Genomic DNA, 19573 nt, shown 5'->3' with positions numbered 1-19573 from the left:
AGAGCATCTGGTTTATCTTTTAAAGCTGTTTGTGTCCAGTGAGGGAAAAGTTGCCCTTTTTTCATAAAGTTTTGACTTTAATTCTAATTTTTTTCATGGCACGCACTAGTTGGTAATCAATAACTGTACTGTACACTGAGGGGGCACCACAAATGCCAAACACTCTATTAAAGCACTAAAATGATCTTTCTATTTTCACTTTTACATGTAGTAAGCCTTAACCCTCCTGTTATGTTCATTTGTCAGGAACAGCAATGGTGTTCCCGGGTCAATTTGACCCAGTGCATGTTTAATTATCCAAAAGATGTCCGAAACCAAAAAAAATCCTGACAAGCAGTGTGAATATTTCATTACTAACTCCATTACTAACTGTTCTGTCAATATTTAGTGCAATGGTGTTCCTTACCTCAAACAGGTAATGGTTCAATTAGGATAATTCACTCGTTTTTCATTTAAAAAATGCATGTTCAAACTTTTTTTTAAATGTTTCACCACTTTATTGCTTTTGACAGACCAACATATGAAACACAATAGTTTTACATAACATTGAAACATAACATTTAAATTTTGTTTTACATACATGCACTGTTTGTGAACCAGAAATGAACAAAATCGCAATACAACAATACAACAATACAACAATACAACAAACAAGCAATCGCAATATGAACGTGTGTGTGTGTGTGTGTTTGTCTAGGTGTGTGTGTGTGTGTGTGTGTGTGTGTGCGTACATCTACACAGCACACGAGTGACATGTCACCACACTGTGCTTTGTGCAAATGAATTTTGCACATTTCACACAGGTCATGCTTGTCTTGACATCGTCAGATTTTCCTAGATCTTCAAACTTTAAAACGGGTCAATTTGACCCAGAACATAACAGGAGGGTTAACCAGCTTGTGATAAGCAGGTCATAACCTTTCAATATGTTTCTGTCATCAATCAAACATTAAATAGTTTAATTCATCACAAAACATTCAACATGTATAATTATCTTAGGTTAACTGGCAGCCATGACATTGTGATTTTGTAACGTGTTCCTAATCTTTCCTGTCATCCTAACTGAATCTATCACTTGGCTTTCGTCTGAGTAACGTCACAGGTCTGACAATAATAAGGTCAACTGTTCAGGTAGTCTTAGTTTTTTATGTGAGACAACCTGAGGGAATAATAACACTAGCAGTGAGAGGGAAATTAGTATTAATAAGATATATTTATGCATGAATACAGTAAGAGCTAACAGGCATACAATGGCATGTACTATATGATGTCCCAATTCAGGCAAGATTATAGACATGATGTTACAAAAATTTCAAATTTATTGATATTTGACAGACAGAAAGAATTTAAAAATAACAGTCCACCTATTTATATTTTAAATATAAGAAAAATGACTTAAAAAAAAAAAAAAAGAGTGGATACTCTTCTTTTGAATTCTAGGAATGGCTCCAGCCCTGCATGGCACTGAACAGGATTAATGTGTGTAATTCCTATTTTAAAGTAGTGTTACTCTGGGTTTTACCAACAATGATTGGCTATTTGCTTCTGTGCCTCCACAGCTTCAAGCCACACTTCCACGTCTACAAAAAGACTATTTTCAGTCAGAGCGGACGAATTCCTACTAACTTGGTGAAAGGCTACTTTAAATTTTGAAGGTGTCGCCAACTTTTGAAAACGTCTCACATTATTCTGTCTTTTCCATGTCCAGTGTTAATGATTTTTTAAATTAATTTTTAATTAAAGCTGTTTCAGTGTAGTTGTTTTTCTTTTGTCTTTCTTTTTTCAATTAGGGTTTTTTTGTAGCCATTTCAGGCTTTTTGATTTCACTTTCCATGCTCAAACTGCCATTTCATGATATCAATTTGTCATTTCAATCTCAAATTCCTATTTTCTATTTTGTTTTTACATTTTAATAATCAAAAACATTCAATCTTTATTCATGATACAGCAGTTAATTGGCAGTCATGATGTCATGATTGTTTTGTGTTCCTCAATCTTTCCTATCATGGTTTTTGCATCTATAACTTAGCTTTAGTCTTCGTAGCTTCACAGCTCAGGTGAGATCTGAGGAACTCCTGGATGTTCTTCCACAAGTGGACTTCAGCTGCTGCGTGGGACCTGGGCTCACCGCCCCACATGACTGGCTTGCCTACAATGCCATGTAAGCTGGAGCGGCAGTGGGGTCCATACGGCGGCTCCAGTAAGTGTCCAGCTCTTGGGTAACACACACTTTCAAAGTTCTCCTTCCCATGACGCTTCAGTCTCTCCACCATTTGGTCCATGAAAGCCTTGCTGTCCCAGTTAAGGTCGTCCTCTGAAGCCACAAAGAGAAAATGTCCCTTGGCTTTTTCGATGGGGACCAAGGTGGCCTGGTTCTCCTCTGCCAGAGGATTGTTAGTACAATACTTGCCTATGATAGCCCCTGAGTCAGTGGGAATCGCCTTGCTGAGGTCAATCAGCAGCGGTGAGAGGATTTTGCTCTTCTTATAGTAGAGAGGAGTGATCGCATTGGCACTGCAGCCGTTTATCCACACCACTGCCTCAACACCTGGCACAAAAGCAGCAAGTGAAAGTGCAACGTCTCCAGCCTTTGATCTTGATATTATACCAAGTCCTTTATTTCCCACCTGTGAAAAACAAAAGCTAACTTTTATGTTTATCATATTAACTACTAGAACATTACCTAACTTGCCAACATGTTGAGCTGTTCACTCAATTTGACTAGACAAAATTGTTTTTTAAAAAACTGTGTAATACCACATTTCTGAAATAACAGAAAGCAGAAATCACTAAAATCACTAAAAAAATGTGTTTTGCTTATTGTTACTTCAGTTGGATGTTTGAGCTTGACTGTGCAGAATGATGTGCAGAGTTTGTTTTCACATTCATCTGCTGAAAATGAAAAGTTTCTCTGTGCTCACCTTAAATCTGAGTTTAAGGCGTGTACTTATGAACAGGATTTGTGACATCACAACTAGTCTGGAGCCAATCATGGCTCCATATGCCACTAACAGTGTGATCACACATGCAGTAGTAGTATTCAGTATCTGGCCTCTCATGAATCTGCAGTTTTGACAAAGACTTAAACTTGCTATGTGTACTTCCTAACAGTAAGAGGCAGCATGAGACTGTGGTTTAACCAGAGACTGTGGCTGTATGTCTGTGAGCTCTGTTTTCCTCTCATTATACCATAGGCCACATCTCCCAGCCTCATTTGTTCTTTCCTGAATTTCAGGTTTTTCGCTGTTACATTGGTGCTGCCGGGTGATATCTGTAACACTAACAAATTAACTGTTGCTTAACTTAGTTAAAATCCTAAAGTTAAAAACCTAAAGTAATAGTTGCTGACCACCTAATGTGTCATCAAAATCAAAAGCTTGTAACTTTATGCTGCTGTGTTTAAAAGCAACAATTACTCATACAGCTCACCTTAGGTTGTTGTTGTAAGAAATCAACTGCTTCTTTAAAATAGTCCAGATGCATCTCTTTGACGTTGTTGAGCTTGTCATTGTACACCGACACAGCCAGAACCACAAACCCTTTGTTGGCCAACAGACAGGCTCTCTTCTCAGACATAAAGGTGCACAGATCCAACACAGCGGGGAACGGACCTTCACCTGGACAGAAACACACACAATAATATCAATAGATCATAGAAAATATGACATCTTTATTCTTATATTTTGATGTTGTGATGACCAACCCAGAAACTAAGAAAGTCAATAACGTTGTTGCACATTCATTAGACATTGCAGGACAAAACACAGTATTAAGCTGTAATTAGACAATGATGAAGACAGAAAGTAGTGAGCCACTAACCTGGAGGAGTAAACAGGACTCCATGAAAGCTCCCCTCTTTGACGGGGACCCGGCTGACCCCGTCTCCAATTAGAAACCTCTCATTAGTCGCCTCTGCTAGCATCCTGCCCTCCCCCTCCAACTCATGCACAGAAAACTTCACCACATGAGGGTTTAGTGACCTGTTTTTTTGAAACAATTTATGCAAGGTGTCCGCACTCATCGACCACAGCAGACCCATGGGTTCAACCCCAATGTAACTCCCGCTGAGTGAGGGGTCTCTCTCCAGATCGACCTCCCCGTTCCCATTAGCCTTGTAGGTGGCCGAGGAGCTGAACACCACTCCCTTCTCATCGGTCGATCTAGCCCTCATGGTGACCACCTGCCTCGACCTCAGCCCGGCCACCTTCACCTGAACGGGCTCATCGAACAAGCATTTGGCGCACGGCAGCAGCCTCAGTCTGATTTGGGAGGTCATCTCTTCTGAAACTACTGCTGTTTTCTTCACAAGGTTAGTCTTTGTGCTGTGAATGTAATATAATGTATAAGGTAATCATGCACATACACACATATATCTGTGTCCTGTTCACAGATGATGGAGCACTGACTAAAACAAGACAACAATAGAAGACCTCAGCTTGTCAAAAACCAACCAGTCTTCGGTGTCAGTCGACTCAGACACAAAATGAAAAAACAAAGCCCTCTCTTCTCTGTTTCTCCCTGCCTCACATAAAGACTTGTGCATGTATTCCCTTATGGAAGCTGACAAGACAAGGGGTGACTGTGAAGGACACTTGGAAAAAGTCCAGTGCAAATTAATACATAAGGTGTAAATACATAAGTGAGTCATCAAAATGATTGACTTTAACAAATGTTTAGTAAAGAAAGCAGTTTGTCACAGAGGAGACTCATTTTTTTACAATGTAATGTCATCATGAACTGTCAAGTTTTTCTTAAGAAGAGATAATTTTTTAACAGTGTACCATGTTCATGTGCATCTTTTAATTTCCTTTCAGGGACTGCAGAGGGAAAGAAAAGTCAGAAAAGTAGAAATGTGACCTACCTGCGGCTAAAGCAAGTGTCCATCTAGAGTGAAAATGACATGTGGGTTAAAAGTCCCTTATGTTCATCACGGTCTCCTGATGGTGCACAACCCAGTTCAAAGTTTTATTTTAGAACGTACTGTGTGTTCCTCCAAGGAATGTGTGTGTGCATGTGAAATATAAACTTATTGTGAATGATTTGGCTCATGAGCAGCATGCGTGCACCTGGGGCAAGTTTGTCAACGTCAAAGCTACTATAAGTCTTCAAACCTTATTAACGGAGTAATAATTTCCAAATTGACCACCAGCATACTTATGGGAGGGCTTCAATTTAGAGATTGAGACCATAATGACTCGCTGAAAAAAATCTATTGCCCTAGTATTTCTAGAGAGAAGTTTTTTGAATGGGAGTCTATTGGAGCCAGGGACTTTTTGGAGCCAGCATCTGGCGACCGTCAGTGGTATTGCACTTCAAGGGACCTCCGCATTGGCTTCAATTTCAAGCCAAGACCAAGCATTGTCTGCATAGGACCAGCAGAGCAGGAAGAGAAGGACATTTACATACAGACAGGATCAATCAAGGAGAAATCAGTATGGGGCAGGAGATAGGAAGGATATACATTTGGCATAGAAATTGGGAGCTGTCTATAAATTGTCAGAAATGATGAAAAATGTTGATCACTGTTCCTGAGATGAGACCTCGAATGTCTTATTTTGTCCCCACCAAAAGTCCACAACACAAGATATTCAGTTTACTGTCATAGAAGAATAAAGAAACCAGAAAATATTCATATTTTAGAAATAGGAGAAAGAGAATTTTATTATTTTGTCTTAAAAAATGACTCAAAATGATGAATCCATTATCAAAATAGTTGCTAATTAATTTTCTATCGATTGACTAACATATTAATCAATTAATCTTTGCAGCTCTATTTATCACTTTTTGGTTAGTTTACTATGAGCCAAACTGAAGACTGGGAGCTAAGATTGGTCATCTCTGTTTATCTTACGGTATAGTATGTTCACTTCTCCCAGAATAAAAAACACAAATTACTTAAACAGAGTTTTGAAAGGAGCAGAACTTCTCAGGGTTATCTCAAGACGTTGTTGTTAGAGTGCACCAACACCCCCTTGTAACTCACTCATCAATTTAAAGTTTAAAGAACTCTTTCAGCTGGAGTTTTTTTAAGACAAGCAGTTGTCTTTAAAACTTAATATCTGATATAAACCTACCGGTGTGTGTCAGATCCAGTTTTAAAGCTGCCGGAGGAGGTCTTATTTCAAAGTTTGTGTCTCCTTTGAATGACTTTGGTCTCCTGTTAAAATGAGGTTCTTCGTTGTGTCATTTGGGGTCTGGAGTGGCAGGAATAACTGGTTGGGGGCAGGTAAGGTAAGGGGAGGAAGGGAGAGAGGATGAGGCAAGAAGAGGGGAGGGAGACACATATTGACACAGACAGAGTCTACCTGAGGCATAGCTGATAAGAACAAGTTGTTCATAACAGCAATAACTAGGTTAATAATAAGCTTTGTGCAACTTGACACCAATCTATGTTTGTTTAAAATATTTCAGGGTTTTTAGCACTGCTGAGAACAAGTTTATAAAAAATTAGAGGAGGAAAAAACATTGACTCAAGTACTACAGTATGTGTAGAGTATTGTGATACTTTCATAACAAAATAACAGTGAAACTTTTAATAGATACTTGTATGTTTGCATATTCATAGAGTCAATGAGGGAGAAGGTGCAGATGTAATTTTAAGGATTTTAACAAGGTAATTGAACTTTTTTTGGTGGGAAAACCCTATCAGACACAAATTATTATCCCAAAGTATTGTTTTACATATCTTAAAGGGGACATATCACACATTTTGTGATTTTCTGTTATTCATTTACTGTTATAATGTAGGATATCTATGTTAAACATGGTCAAAGTTGAAAATAAATAAATTGAATATTCAAAAAAGTAAATGTTTCCCTATCAACCAACCAGCCTTAGAAATACTGTCGTCATCAATTCTATTTTAGCTCTCCAAATCAGGATTCAAATACATCATCATCACACGATCCATTCATTCATTACATGAACAAGATTTCATGGCCCTAACAACAAAAATTAAATCTGAGTTGCAAAGGTGGAGCCACTTGTCTCTTTCTTTGGCGGGGAGAGTGCAAACTGTTAAACCGAATATACTACCCAGGTATTTATACATTTTTCAATGTATCCCCATCTTCTTACCCAGATCCTTCTTCAAATCTATTAATTCTATCATCTCCTCATTCGTATGGGCTGGTAAGAACCCGAGAATTGGTGAAGTTTCTCTGCAATGGAGTAGATCAACAGGCGGACTTGGCTTACCAAACTTCCTGTGCTACTATTGGGCTGCAAACATGCTCAAGCTCCTCCTTTGGTTCACGTCCCGGTTCACAGCTGGTGCCAACTTGAGCTCATGTATCTTCTCTTCACCCCAGGCTCTGGTATGTGATACCTTGCCCCTCTCTCCCTCACAATATACAACTAGCCCCATCGTTATTGCCACCCTGAAGATATAGGCACAAATAAGACGAAACCTTACGTGGTCCAGCCTTCCTCGTTCAACTACTATTTGCAATGACCATCTTTTCTTAGCAGCTAGAATGGATCCAAGGTTTATATCCTTGGCAAGAAAAGATCTGCATTGCTAGGAGGACTTGTATGTAGATGGATCACTTGCTAGTTTTGACCAATTGTGCGCCACTTTCAAACTAAACAATTCAGACTTTTTAAGATACTTCCAACTATGCGACTCTGCAAGGACCCACTCTTCTGTATTCCCTCAAACCCCACCTGCCACTGGTTGATACTCATGGTTGATACTTTAACTAAGGGTCATGTCTCTTACCTCTATGACCTTTTATTGCAGACAAATGAATCAATTATGGAGAAAATTAGAACAACCTGCTTGTGATCAATTCTGGGACAAAGTTTTGGAAGCTGTTAACTCCTCCTCTTGTGCTCGGTTTAGCCTCATCCAGTTTAAAGTGCTTCACAGAGCTCACTATAGTGAAGTTAGGTTCTCCAAAATCTACCCAGATACATTAGAGGATAAATGCAATAGATGCTCACTTTCTCCATGTGATCATATGTTCTGGTTGTGCCCCAAATGATTTAGGTTTTGGGAGTCATTCATTAATGTAGTTTCTGAAATAACGCAAACTGTCTCCCCACATGGCCATCTTTGGTAGATCAATTGAAGATAATATCACAACAAATATTCAAAGAAATGTAAATGTATTTACCTCACTCACTGCTTGCCGAAGAATTCTGTATTGGAAATCCTCCTTACCCCCGTCATCTAAATCCTGGATATGTTATGTCATATATTTCTTAAAAATCAAATTTTCCATAAGAGTTTCCATTGATAGATTCTATTTGTATTGGCAACCATTAATCAGTTATTTTGATCAGCTGCCTGCCAGTGAAATTTCACAATAGAGGCATGCTTTGGGCTTGTCTTCGATGTGTGATTGGTGCCCCCCTTTAAGGAGATATATATGCATAGGTATGGGGGTTATGTGCATGTTCCCAGATGTGCGTACCCTAGATTCTAGCTCCATACTCTAGGCTAGGAACTCTGAACAGTACTGCAAAAGCCTTGGTGCTATTAACGACTGACTTCCTTCTCTTTATGTAATTTATTATTTATATATTTGCTTGTTTTTTTTAATCTTATTTACCTTTTTTTCTCTACTATATTTTTGTATTTTAAATGATGTGCTTTGTTGATCTGGTGACCCTATATTGTCAACTGTCCTGTTTTGTGCTGTTTTGTTTTTGTTTTTTTTTCTTTTGGTGCAGTGTGCTGAAACCAAAGATAATTTTCCATATTGTGGACAATAAAGTTCCTTCCTTCCTTTATGTTTCCCACTCAGCAACAGTCACCATCTGAACAGAGAGAAGAGTCCCAACTCTGACCTAAAACTAGACTCATCATGAGTGTAAAATCTCCCATTAAAAAAAAATATGAAAAGGCACATGGAAGATCTAAAGAGATGTGTCGGTTTTTAAATGGTAGATTGTTATTTTTTGTCAGCTCTCCTCTCAGGACCAGTGATACTTACCAGGAGTGGCTTACATCTCCACCTAGTGGCCACCATAAATAACAACAGGCTCCTCAGGGACATACTGCATACTACACTGGCTAAAAGTATGTGGGCATGTCATTCCAAAATACTCTTCTGGCAAGACTTGTTGGATCCTGGCTGCAGGGATTTCCTCCCATTCAAGCAGAGGAGCATTAGCAAGGTCTGAGTCTCAGTCGGAGTTCCAGTTTGTCCTAAAGATTTAAGCTCAGGGCTGGGGAAACCAAACTGGGAAAACCTTTTCTTTATTTTGGAGCTGGCTTTGTGTGCGGACACATTGTCATGTTGAAACAAGAAAGGGATGAACACAAACTGCCTCAAATATCTCTGTATGTTGTTCCTTCAAGTGGAACTAAAGCATTGTCCCAAATGATGATGTAATAGCAGCCATACACAGTCTCTCTCTCTCTCTATATATATATAGTATATGTATATTCTATATATTGGTGACTGTAAAATGGTCACAGTTTTGATTGAATGTAAATGCTTGTGCTTGTCTGTGTGTCAGACCTGTGATAGTCTAAACTGTGCGCTCCTCATGCAATAAGACTTCAGACCTTTTATGAACTATTAGCTTTTTGTTGTTTTATATATTTTATTTTACACAGCTGAAATAATTAGTCATTTGTCAATAATCAGCAACAATTTGATGATCGATTATTAATTTCAAGTAATTTTTCCACAAAAATTAGTGCAAAACTCACACATTCCACCTCCTCAGATGTGATGATCCGCTGCTTTTCTTTGTCTTTTATGGCAGTAATCTGAACATCTTTGAATTTTTGACTTTATTTTGGTCAAAACAAGCAATCTGAACACATCACTCTGGATTCTTGGAAATTTTTGAAAGACATTTTTCACAATTTTCTGACATTTAAGAGACCAAATGATCAATCAATTAATTGAGAAAATGATCCAGAAAAATGTTAGTGCTTTAATATACGAAGCAGGAGACACAGACTGACTCGTACTTTTAGTTGGGCATAATTGTGATTTAATTCACTATGTCTTATATCACAAAGAAAGTCTTTAAAAATGCAGACTAGAATTTCTGTATATAAACTGTACACAAAAAGCAAGGCACTATACATTCAGATTCATCAAGCTGCTGTTTCTCTTCCTCATTAAAATCAAACCTTTTAAATTACAACTCTTAGCTCTGCTCTCAGGTGCTCAGTAAAGTCAAGAGTCACTTCGGCAGTTTAACACATTCGAGCAACATGAGCTACCACCTACTTGGCCTGACAGCATCCAGACACTGTAGACAAGAAAAAAAAAAAAAAACGACACTCACAACGTCTGACGTGACAGCTGAATGAGCCGACCTCATCCTGCTCCTACGGGTTTGTTTTTACATAAATACAAAGTCACAAACGCACCTACACACACATTTACACAAACATTACGTACATACACAAACGTTATATACAGTCGCACGCACATACATACACAACCGTAGCATGGCACTCTGACACCAAGCGTCCTAGTGTGCACATTTTCTTTCACAAGTCCATGGCGTGAGCGGTGACTGTAGTGCTCGGAGGAGACTCCAAATACACACATACACCATGTATGAACCAAAGCATGGTGGTATTTACCCTCCATTAAACCACTTGAATTTAATTTTTGTTATGTAATGACAAAGATGAAAGGTGGAACATGACTATAAGCGAGGCGAGTGCATCTCGAGTCTCAACCTTCATGTAGCTTTTTTTCTCAGATTCGGTTTCTGTGTCAACGTCTTCAGACGTTACCACCAAAATCAGGTTTACAGGACATTTCCTTTATCTCCATCTCAGTCCACTCTTTGTCCTCTTCACGTGCCGTCGTCCATCAAAAACTTCCTCAAAACAGTCCTTTGGCCTTCTTTAAGTTCACTTGCTTCCACCCTGGCAGACGTTCGTATTCCTCTTTCTTCATCTCTAACGCTTTCTGTAATGACAAAGACACACATGCAGTTTATGAATCGGTTAAGAAGACGACACAGAGAGTTCAACACTGTGTTTGTTGCGTTTCAAATGATGTTTCAAAGGGAAGTATTGGTGTGTTTTCTGTCACTGATACTGGCCACTGTAGTTACTAAAGAACGGGACCAAAATGACACAAGAAATGCTATTTTATGATCTGTAATAGTGTCGTTTCTAAACTATTAAATACCTGAATTACAGTCGAATTACAGTACATCATATTTACTGCTCGTGAGGAATTTTATGCCATTTAATACCTCTAGAGTAGATGAATACATATTAAATAAAGCAACATATTCTACATATGTATACATATATGACTCTTAACCCATATCGCTGCGTTCCAAGATAAGATAACACTTCATTGATCCCTGTGGGAAAAATTCAGTGCAGGAGTCTGAATAAATACAATAAAAAAATATACAAAAAAATATAATAAAATGTAGAATAAAGTAAATAATATAATCCAAAATAAATCAGAAGGATTCAGATGGTTTTTAATGCTGGTTTGATGCCTTTTTTCTCTTCCTCGACTTCATCTTTTATCTGCAGTTTTGTATGTTTTGACATTTGTACATCTGTGAATTGACTGTTTATGTCATAAGCTGATTATTTTAATACTATATGACGTGAAGCTGGCAACACATCTACTGCTCTGTGGGTATTCCTGCTCTATCACACAAGGACAGTTTAGTTGTGGTTTGTTTTCATGCCTCTATTTTGTGCTCCACAGACAAACGGTGAGTCAGACTGCAGTGTGGTTTGTCGGTGAATCATAAGTGCGTGTATTTGAACTGAGAGAAGAGAAAGTCTCAGGTGGAAGGTGAGTGTGAAGAGAAGAGTAGCAGCAGCAGAGTGTGGTGTAGTCGAAGGTGTTGAGCAGGGAGATACAACGGGCTGCACAATTAAACGTGTTAATGACCACAATCAACAACAGTATTAATTTAGCAAAAAAAGTGTTTAAACATCTAATTTACAACTTCAGCTGTTCATATACAGGAGGGAGGTGTGTTAGAAGCTGTTGGAGCGTGAGTTATTTTAATATTTTTCTACCCAGTTAGGTTTTTACAAGTTGTCCTCGTTATCACTGGAGCTCGTATTGAAGCCCATTCCTGCTAAAAAGAAACAGATGATAAATTAAGAGTATGTTTTTCTCAGTGGGTCAAATGTATGAAATGTCAAGACAGAAATTGGGACTTAATAGGTAAAAATGGTGAAATAATACATCAAAAGTTTCAAAATTCTGAGATACTAAGTCAAAAATGTTGATTGTTAATTGAGAAGATATTAGCTGCATATATATATCTGTACTTTTGACTAAATATTACAATTTTTTTCAAATATTTTAATAGTAATAATGTTGACTTCCTATGAGAGCTTCTACTTTATCATTTGTAATTTTTCATCTATGTATTTTCCTGGCAGGAATGAGCTTCATGTTTGGGTTGTGTGTCATTTTATATTTATCTGCTCGGTGAAGATGTGGGAGTCCTTTATGACTGCAGCTGATTTAAAAGGACTCGACCGTAATGTCTAACCGAGTCATCAGGATGATCTTTTCAGACGTAATCGTGCAGCCGTGCGCAAAACTTTCCTCCTCCTCAACCGGCACCACACTTAAGAGACAGGAGTGAAACAGGAGTGAGTCAGAGTTCAATCCACGTTAAAAAAAAAAAAAAAAGGAAACACAAGCTGACGTGCTCGAGAGAAGGACAGGTAGGTCGCCAAAGTGCTGATGAATCACACGAGTGGTTCTTCTTACCTGAATCCACCTACAACTTGGTCTGCAAAGTGAGAGTTAGATGGAGTTAGGATGGATGATATGAGTGAGGTGTTCAGTCTCAGCACACTGCAGGACATTTAGAGATGTAATGTACTGGCTTTACATCAGGCTGCATCAATCTTCGCCTCGTATACGAGGGATTTCTCACAGTGTGACTGTTGAATGTTAGCATAAAACGGCTCCTCCAGAATCACAAATTACTGAAGCTGTTTCTAGAAACATTTAGATGTTCACATTTCATGCAGGTTAGTGTAATTCAAAGTGTTTTACAGATGACGGACAAGCTGATAATAAGACAGTAAAAATGTAAACAGGAAAAAAATTTGAGACTAATGAGCAGCAGAAATAAAAATGATGAAAATGTTATTTAAAAAAAAAACAATAAAATGGATTTGAAAAAGTAAAATAGATAAAAGATAATAAATAAAATAGATATGAGGGAATAAAAGATTTTAAAACATTAATAAAATAAAATAAAAATAAAATATAATAAATAATGTCTGCTCTCAGATCAGGCACCAACGGCTCTGAGCATAAAAACTTAAAAGTTTTTTTCCTGCACTAACTAATTAAAAGACACATTAGTCTCTAGTTTTTGAGATGATAAAAAGCAGATTTGGTAACATGTGACACATGAACCCCAAAGTTTAGTTCTGAGTCAAAGACAACATCAAGGTTTCTTGCCTGCGATTATATATGTAACCCGTCAGTGAAAAACAGAACAGAAATGCACAAAGCCTGACTAACAGATGTTAAAATGTCAGAGAGTAGATTATTTGTTTTAAAGACGATGATGAGAGATAACTGAAAAAAAAATCTGTTGTCCTTGAATCACAAAAATCTCTCACAGAACGTGAACAGAAAGTGAGAAAGAAGCATTTGTTGTTTTACGATTTACTTGCCGATATGGAAATGTTTTACTTCATAATTTAATAAAAAATGCCCTAAACATCTGATCAAAAGAGGGAAACGCACTATTTTTAACTCTGCCTCCAACATTGCAAACAAAAAAAAGAAAAAAAACAAACAAAAAAAACTTTACTGACCTCAAAGTCCTGGTCAGACAGGTAGATCTCCAGGCGGAGCGGATCGACTCCCTCTGGGAGCGGCCGGGCCTGCAGCTGAGCCAGAGGGAAGGTGTTCTGACAGAGCCGAGCCAACACGTCCTCCACCAGGATGATCTGGTTACACACCTCCGCCTCCTGCAGCCACAACACAGCACACAGCGTCAAGTCCTTCCTAACAAGGGCCGGTATTTAGACAACTAGTTTATGAATGTGTGAGAGTATGAAGAGGCAACACAGAGGCTTGTGTTTATATACTGTATACTGACAATATCAGACAGGGGCTCAGTATCAGTAAATACTCAGTATCAAATGAGCCCAATAGAGGGTGATATGTGGGTATATTTTGATTGTTTTTTTGATTCCACTCATGTTTTTTAATGTTTTTTGAGTGAGTACTTTATATATCAAGCTTTATGGACAATAGGGCATGTAGCTTAATGTTAGGGTAAACAAGATATGAATGTAAGCAAATAAAAATGTGTGTGTGTGTATGTTGCTGACCCTCTCTGTGATCTCAGCAACGTCCTCTCTGTGCTCCCAGCTGGGAAACATGTTGGTGAAGGTGAGTGGCTCCAGACCAGCGTGGATCAGATAGGACTTCTGAGACTTCTTATCGTTCTTCTCTGGAAGAGGAAGTCAGAAATTACTTGGATATTGAAATGAACTGAAATATGTCATCTAAATACTGTCATATAATGTCAGGAGATTCATTCATTCATTCATTTTATTCACGGTTACAATTACTCTTGTAATTCAACAGTAAATCCATAAATTCTTAATTTATTCATATAAAAATGAATGGTTGGCAGTGTGTGAGTAGAAACTGGTATCTGGTAACCAAATTTCCCTGACACCAGTGATCCCAGTTGCTGGATATTTAGCAGAAATATGTCATTTTAAGGGGAAAAAAATACATTGAGGGACTAATTCCTCATATTTATCCAGATAATTCATAAAATGTTTTGCATATACAGTGCATACGTTCCCACCTGTCATTCACTTACCTTTGCAGTACTGCAGCACAGTCTCCATCGCACACTTCCGGTCTGCATCCCAGCGGATACGAGCCGAGCCGGTGCACTCGCTTTCCTGAGGCCACCACCCCTGCCACAGGTAAACCTCGTGGAAGTTATCCACCAGGAACAACGCTGTGGAGGAGAGAGAGATGTCTCACTCTTTCAGTCTAAGTTGCACTCTGCATACAGCCGGGTGTGCATCTAATTAAATTACAAATCTACAGCATATAATGTACAGTAAAGAGAATTTTTAAAGATGTAAGTTCTGTTCTGTACATAAATTTCTGCAAGAGCATCATTACATTTTGTCTTTAATCTAATGCTACATATTAAGTAATGAATCTCCCCAAATGATCTACAAAGGATAAAATAAAAACCCCTAACATGCTGTGTGTGTGTGTGTGTGCGTGTGTTCAGGCCTCACCAGGTTGCGGTGCGTTATACAGGTCTTCCTGGAGGAAGGGCAGTGAGCTAACCAGGTCTGGGGCTCTGGACGGGTGGAAGGACTCGGACGCCACAAACTCTCCAGATGTGCTGCTCAGCTGGAAGAGCCGCGGGGTGAAGTTGAATTTACCCGGATCTGAAAAAAGAAAATCAGAAACCAACATGTAACAAGATACATCATCCCTCAAGTGACAACTGCAGCACTAGAACTTCGGTATAGCATCTCAAATTTTGAGTGCAGAAACCTAAAACCAAACACTTACTGGTCAAATTCTTAGTCTAGTTTATTCATCTGCTGATCACATATAGTCTGATTTAAATCATTATTGTTAATTACTTGGTGGACTTGGTGTAGGTTTGGATCAGCAAGCGAGGTAATAATAAAAGTATATACTGGTAGAAAATCATATAACATAATATCACTTTTCACACGAAAGGGCTTAAAATCGAGTGATGGTTCTTGTACCTTGCAGCATGCAGTCATACGCCTTCCTGTCTTTTCTCCCCAGAGCCTCCCAGAAGCCCGGAGGCTCCACTCCCTCATCACATTCATGGATGGTCACCTTGCTGCTGCTGTGGAGACCTGCTTCCAGAGGACACCTGACACAAGCAGGAGGCAGACAGAATTCATTACATGTGTAAGAATATGTGATGTTTTATGTTTGATGGTATATTTTAATCTGTATTGCTGTATTAAATAACATCTTTAAATTCATCCTAAAGCAAAAAAGATTGAACTCACTGTTCTTTGATCTTGAGCGCTGCTGTGTTTCCCACACCGCGAGTGTGTAGCTGCGTCTTGCAGCCGTGCCACAGGTAGATGATGGCCTTGTTGATGTTGAGCAGGATCATGGAGGCTCTGGAGCGCAGGCTGCTGCAGTGACACGCCACCTCCAGCAGGTGTCCCTCTACCGGCACCTCGCCCCGCACGCAGTACAGACGCCACTCACCTGAACAGACGGGCAGGTGAACACAATCAGTGGAGAGGAAGTTGGAAGACAGAGCACAACAAAAAACCCAATTGTTTTGTAAGTAATTTACGACAAATGACATATATTTGTGTGTCAATAAAAACAAAATAATTGTCAATAAAACTGATCTATATCCACTATGTTGTTTACTTTTATTCCAGTAAAACCTGTGCAAAAATCAGCAAATTCTTATTCTGATGATGATGACTTCATTTTGGAAATGTTATTCATTATATATTTTAATATACAACTGTTAAGATAATGCAAAATAAACACTGAATTAAAAATTATACACATGAAATTTGGAGTAGAATTTTATATATATATTGCTTTGTATTTCATAAATTACCACAAAAAGGGGGCAGCTCGTCATAACTACTTTAAAATGACTTTTAGTTTTTTACTGCTGTCTAAAATTTAGAAAGACACAGGAAAAATAAAGCAGGCAGATTCAGGCTTTGGTAGGTGAGTTCAGCCCAAACATGCCAGTATCACTGCCTGGAAATCAGAAGTCACAGTAGATTTATAACCTGAGAAACAAAATGGAAATGTCAAAATATTTACTCTGGGTGTTCTCCTCCTCCTCCTCCCTCTTGCCAGCGTGGACGATCATCCCTCCGTTGAAGCACTGCAAGAAACATGGAGGCTCCCTCCCCTGCTGCACCTGGACCTGATAAACAAGGGAACACAGTACAGGATGCTGCTAATGTAAACAGTATACAGTATATACAGCAGTATACTGGTAGAGTAGCAGAGTAGGTTCTCATTCAGTTGGTTCTTATTCATATAATGATGCAAAGTCCTTAAAATTCTTAAAATGGTTGAACAAATTGAAAGAATCACTGAAGATAATTTGTAAAAACATTTCTTTGAGCACATTATAGTAAATAATACTGATATGAGTGCTTGCTTATTAGTATAATCTACTGATTTAAACACCACAAACAAATTAATCGTTACATTAGTTTGTGTTTTGTTTGTGTGACTGATTATCTCTGCAGTGTGAGGCCTTGTCTCCTGTACCTGCGCTCCTCTCTCCTCGTCCAGCTCCACCGTCATCAGCGCTGACGTTCCTTTCTCGCTGACGGTGGAGTATCGGCCCTGCCAGAAGAAATAGCAGCATTTCTCCTTGCCCGGCCCACTACTCCTCGCCTCTGGGTTCTGCCTACGACCAACTGGGACACAAACATAAATACACAACGAAGAATTTGCAAAATACTCTGAATTGTCAATATTGTTAAATAAATAATGTTATTATTGCAGCAGAGCCTCCTCGTATAAACTGTTAAAACTTCATTTTAAGGCTTTTAAAAATAGTGCCCACATCTACAACTCACTTCACCATAGAAGAAGGTGAGTCCACGGTGACTAACCTGACGTGGTGACCGTGTACTTCCACTTGACCACGTAGGCGTCTCCTTCGTGGAACTGGCCGATGCTCTGGCGTGGGAGGCGGCTGTAGTCGAACTCCAGGATGTGCCAGACGTCCACTGAGACCGTGCTGATCTCCTGAGTCCTCATGTGGTCCTCGGTCTCCACAGGACCATGACCGCGGCCGACATTTACACCATCCAAGATGGTGGAAACAGATGATTGGAGGACAGGCAGCATCAGGGTGGCGTCATAAGGCCGGCAGTCTCGCCCCGGAGCCTCCTGGGAAAGAAAAAACATAAAGTGAGTGACCTGTGTAATTAATAAATATATATATTCCACTTTTTCTGCCTGTCTGATGTGCACCTTCTGCTCAGGTACGAGCTCGCATTCTTCCTTTGGTAATGGCGACTTTGCTTCAGTCCAGTCCATAAACTTCTCCTTGAACAAGATGGTCTCGTTGTGCTCTGTCAGTCTGCCGAATATCGCCCAGTCAGGACGGCCCTGGCCCTTCCTGTGATGAGATGAACCCACACACACACAGGGAAAAGGAGATAAACATGTCAAAAATTAAACTTTATTCCATTCTTTGCTATGCTATATCAAAAAGCTTTAAAAAAGTAAGACCACGCTTATTAAATTTGTGTGTGTGTGTGCAAGTTCATATACGTGTGCTTTTTATGTCAGCTATTGTTTTTTAGATACAGTATATAACTGTAGCTAAAATATAAAGACGCAGATGGTGACAATACTATAATCCTACACAAACTATAGAGGAAAGTAAACATCTTTAAACTGAGCGTCTGTGTGCTATTGTGTTTTTATTGTGAGAACCAATTTGAGTTTTAGACCATGAGAGTGAGGATAGAAAAAAACACTCCTGCTTCCTTCAAAGGGTTAAATTGATTTAAAGATTAATGTTAGATTTAAGTTAAGGTTAGGGTAAGAGTTAGGGTTAGACATGTAGATGTGCTAGAGAAAGCATTATGTTAATGAGTTTCAGCTTGTGGGGCCATATATCAGGTCACATAGTCACACTATGGGGACAAACCTACCATCTGATGACAAAAGGCAAGATAAATTATTCATTTTAGGGTTAAGACTTGGTTTTAGAGTTAAGGTTATGGTGAGTCTGAGGTTGGGATAAGGGCTATATCTATACTTACTGTTAGGGAAAGCCTCAAGGGACTGTGCGTAATTCAAAACAATGTCCTCACAAGTGATAAAAACAAGCGTGTGTGTTCCCACCTGGGTATGAGTGTGTTGCAACCTCCGGGGTCCAGCGGGTTGATGTCACAGCAGGTGTAGTCAAACGTCCCGTTCCAGAGGTGTTTGGCGAGCTGGAAGGCCACCTTCCTCTGGGCCAGAGTCACCTCTTTGCCGTGCCACACGTACACCTCACTGCCGAAGTCAAACACCAACACCTGCAGCATACACAGCACAGCAACAAAAACAATTTAACTTCTTATTTTATACTAATTAATATTCAGGTCATTTTTAGTTTTATGTTTTTAAATTCAAAATGTAAGTAATTTAAATTTTGAAAGAAGGGTTTACAGGACAAACAAGGATTGAAAGTATACTACAAAACAATCAGCACAAATCACAACATGCAGAATCCAATAATCCAGTAAATCCAGTAACAAGTAACAGTAACATGATGCTTCATAATCTATATGCAGATTACATAACGTAACTGCAGTCTTAGCTCCAATGTCCTGAGCCTGTTTCATTTTTCACCAGCAGCAGTACACTGATGGATGTAGATGGTGCTCGCCATGGCACCTGTTGTTGCTAGGCAACAAATTAAAACCAGTTTGAAGCACAGAGCTCCTCTGAAAAAGGTGTATAAAATATTTTTAATATTTAGAGCAACCTGTGCTGTAAAGAAAAGGCCCACCATCAGATACTCTTACACGTTAGTTTTAAATTAATAATGAGCTACACACTGGGATAAAGCTCATGTCTTGATCCCATTGCACTCTGGTCTAATG

General features: G+C 39.0%; 2 protein-coding genes across 6 annotated transcripts in view; both read right to left on the bottom strand.

Annotated features, from left to right (window-relative positions):
* Positions 1 to 461: 461 nt before the first annotated feature.
* On the bottom strand, positions 462 to 4900 carry LOC137194574 (acyl-coenzyme A thioesterase 6-like). The gene is made up of 4 exons (XM_067606600.1): positions 4862 to 4900; positions 3820 to 4322; positions 3430 to 3617; positions 462 to 2627 (listed from the first exon to the last, which is right to left on the bottom strand). Exons 1-4 carry the CDS (start codon positions 4882 to 4884, stop codon positions 2019 to 2021), a joined length of 1323 nt encoding a protein of 440 aa, XP_067462701.1. The 5' UTR covers positions 4885 to 4900; the 3' UTR covers positions 462 to 2018.
* A 5028-nt stretch (positions 4901 to 9928) lies between these two features.
* Positions 9929 to 19573, bottom strand: part of LOC137194573 (supervillin-like) — a 52743-nt gene continuing 43098 nt past the window's right edge. For all 5 annotated transcript variants that reach the window (XM_067606594.1, XM_067606597.1, XM_067606596.1 and 2 more), the window contains 12 exons: positions 18828 to 19003; positions 17946 to 18093; positions 17582 to 17861; positions 17232 to 17383; positions 16773 to 16878; positions 15980 to 16187; positions 15704 to 15837; positions 15218 to 15373; positions 14782 to 14925; positions 14279 to 14400; positions 13757 to 13912; positions 9929 to 10892 (listed from right to left, as the gene is read on the bottom strand). In XM_067606594.1, the coding sequence (XP_067462695.1) occupies positions 10806 to 10892; positions 13757 to 13912; positions 14279 to 14400; positions 14782 to 14925; positions 15218 to 15373; positions 15704 to 15837; positions 15980 to 16187; positions 16773 to 16878; positions 17232 to 17383; positions 17582 to 17861; positions 17946 to 18093; positions 18828 to 19003 (1869 nt within the window). In that variant the 3' untranslated portion in view covers positions 9929 to 10805. The remainder of the gene's footprint in view (positions 10893 to 13756; positions 13913 to 14278; positions 14401 to 14781; positions 14926 to 15217; positions 15374 to 15703; positions 15838 to 15979; positions 16188 to 16772; positions 16879 to 17231; positions 17384 to 17581; positions 17862 to 17945; positions 18094 to 18827; positions 19004 to 19573) is intronic.

Source organism: Thunnus thynnus, chromosome 12 (assembly GCF_963924715.1).
Source record: "Thunnus thynnus chromosome 12, fThuThy2.1, whole genome shotgun sequence".
NCBI lineage: Eukaryota > Metazoa > Chordata > Actinopteri > Scombriformes > Scombridae > Thunnus > Thunnus thynnus.
This window is presented reverse-complemented; position numbering and strand designations above follow the sequence as displayed.